The sequence below is a fragment of the Notothenia coriiceps genome, unplaced genomic scaffold (assembly GCF_000735185.1).
Source record: "Notothenia coriiceps isolate Sejong01 unplaced genomic scaffold, NC01 NC01_scaffold00018293, whole genome shotgun sequence".
Classification (NCBI taxonomy): Eukaryota; Metazoa; Chordata; class Actinopteri; order Perciformes; family Nototheniidae; genus Notothenia; species Notothenia coriiceps.
Window position 1 is genome coordinate 348 of NW_011350994.1, and position 2886 is coordinate 3233.

A 2886-nucleotide genomic window follows, 5' to 3' on the forward strand; every position below is an offset into this window, starting at 1 on the left:
ACACAGAGACACAGAGACACAGAGACACAGAGAGACACAGAGAGACAGAGACACAGAGAGACAGAGAGACACAGAGACACACAGAGACACAGAGAGACAGAGAGACACAGAGACACAGAGAGACAGAGAGACACAGAGACACACAGAGACACAGAGAGACAGAGAGACACAGAGAGACACACAGAGACACAGAGACACAGAGAGACACAGAGAGACAGAGAGACACACAGAGACACAGAGAGAGACAGAGAGACACAGAGAGACAGAGAGACAGAGAGACACAGAGAGACAGAGAGACACAGAGAGACAAAGAGACACAGAGAGACACAGAGAGACAGAGAGACACACAGAGAGACACACACACACAGACACACACAGAGAGACACACACAGACAGACACAGAGAGACACACACACACACACACACACACACACACACACACACACACACACACACACACACACACACACACACACACACACACACACACACACACACACACACAGGTTATGATGTTTCTATTACAATATCTCGCTTTTGAGATATAATGGAGTTAATACACAGCGTTGCATAAAGGGAAAACGTGTGTGTGTGTGTGTGTGTGTGTGTGTGTGTGTGTGTGTGTGTGTGTGTGTGTGTACCCAGAGGCAGGATGTTGTCGTCAGAGTCGGTGTCGCTCTCCGTGCTGTCCTCCACCAGGAAGTCGGGGCAGTTCCAGGACATGCTGACGATGCCGTCGGACTCGTGCAGCAGAACGTGAGCCAGCATGCGGCCGTGACAGTCCATCACGATCACCTGACCGTCCGCCGTGCCAAACAACACCTGGAAACCAAATATATATATATATTATATATATATTGTATATATATATAATATATGTATATAATATATATACCATACACATTAATACATCCCAATATTAAAAAGTTGTCTTAAATTAAAAAATAACTGTATGTACACACCATGACTCTTAACAGTTAAACGTGGGGACCTGCCAGATGAGATCCAGAGGCGATGCTGACAGAGTTTCATCCTTATTTAAGTCGACAGAGTTGTAGAAATACATGTTTTTAATGTTATATAAGCGCCATTTGGTTTGTGCGATGTGTCTATATGTTAAATAGCACCACATTTGGTTATAATTTAGCATTAACGCGTAGGGGCCTGTTGGGTGCATCAGGCCACGCCTTCACACGTTTGCTAACCAATCTCTGTCAAACAGTAATGCAAAACAAAATCACAAGTTTGTTTCGGGTCATATAAATAAGATATGTACCAAGTTCGGTAAAGATGATATGAACTATGAGGAAAAAGAAGCAATACATTTGCTTACCAACAAATCCTAAAGGGCTGAGACATTTCAAAGGCATTGTTTGGATATGCCTCATTGTTCATGAGTTAAGTCATGTGATAACCTAGACTGTATATAACTGTGATTACTGACCACATGGTGGCGCTATTTAATGCATCCTTTAGCATATTGAGTACCCATGGTGCGCTTGTGTACCAGGTATGATTACTTCCCCATGTGTAGTTTTAGAGATATAAATGAAGACCATTCATAAAGTGATTGCATTAAATGATTCATATCTCAGTAACTGCAGCAGCAGAGTTATAAAACAGACCAATCAGCTTCATGCAGCAATAATAATAATACAGAAGTCCTTAATATGAAGTAGCCGCTGGTCGTCGTGCAGCATTAATAACATTTCTAACTCAAACTTCTTGAATCTGCAGAGTACCTGCTGGTCGTCGGGGGTCCAGATGCCGCAGCTGATCTGACTCTCCAGGTTGATCTCGGAGGACCAGTGTCTTTGTCCGCTGACCGAGCCCACCAACACGAAGCCGTCCCGGTACGCTATCAGAGCCTGAGTGCCGTCATGTGACCAGGTGAAGTCACTCACCTGAGGGGGGGGGGGATATTCACTGTTAAGGTATGAGTGTAAACAGGACACTGCCATTAAGATTACACAAGTCTTGCTCGATTCTGAGCCTGTTCTACACAATATCTGTTTTCTGTTTTCTTTTTTTATTGCTGCCGATTTGTATTCCATATTTTATTCCATTCTATTTTTATGTAAATACTGATATATTTTACTATATTTTGTATATGTTGTAATGTTATTATAGTTTTCGTAAAATATTTCTCTATCTGTGTTTTTCATTTGTGTTGTACTTTTATGTCTGCTCCATGACATCAGGTCAAATCCCTCGTCTGTGGTACCGTCGGGAGTGTGAATATGAGCAGCTTGTACCTGGGCCCCCCTGTCGTTCACCAGCTCCACAGACCAGCGTCCTTCATACTGGATCCAGACAAAGATCCCCCCCTCCATGTCGCAGGTGGCCAGTTTCTGGAAGGGTTCATTCCACCGCACCAGAACCACCTGCAGATCACAAACACTCACCGTGTTATCAAAGAGCAACGCTCAGGATCCTTTCACCCTGAGAGCACAATGTGAACGCTTTCTTCAGGCTAAAACGCAGAATCAAGTCGACGATATCTGAGTCTGTAGATTGAACGTGTCCGAGGAACTAAAAGTATGCCAAGACATAAAGAGTTATCGGTGAGAGCTGCTCCACCTCACTGCTGTACCCCTGCACGTTGAATCCTCTGGGGGGCGCTGTTTAAAGTGTTATGATCATTATAATCAGAGCGTGAGAGCTGCTCCACCCCTGGATGTGTTATAAGCATAAAAGGTCCCCTATCATCCTCCTCTTCATCAATATATCCCAGGTCTCAGATATATTCAGAGCCTGTCTCTGATTGGCTGAAACACCAAACAGATCATTGCAGCATTACCCATAATCCCCTCTGTTTCAGCCAGTGGCGGCTGGTTATTATTTTAGGTGGGGCTATTGTAATGGTGAATAAACCACACGGGGAAC

The 2886-nt window shown here is 44.0% G+C and overlaps 1 protein-coding gene across 1 annotated transcript; it reads right to left on the minus strand.

The window, feature by feature from the left end:
• Window positions 1-641: 641 nt before the first annotated feature.
• On the minus strand, window positions 642-2384 carry LOC104950983 (tubby-related protein 4-like; the record flags this gene model as incomplete). The annotated part of the gene is made up of 3 exons (XM_010777608.1): window positions 642-822; window positions 1743-1904; window positions 2256-2384. Coding segments are annotated over 3 exons (472 nt in total), but the record flags the coding sequence as incomplete, so codon positions are not given.
• Window positions 2385-2886: the final 502 nt, after the last annotated feature.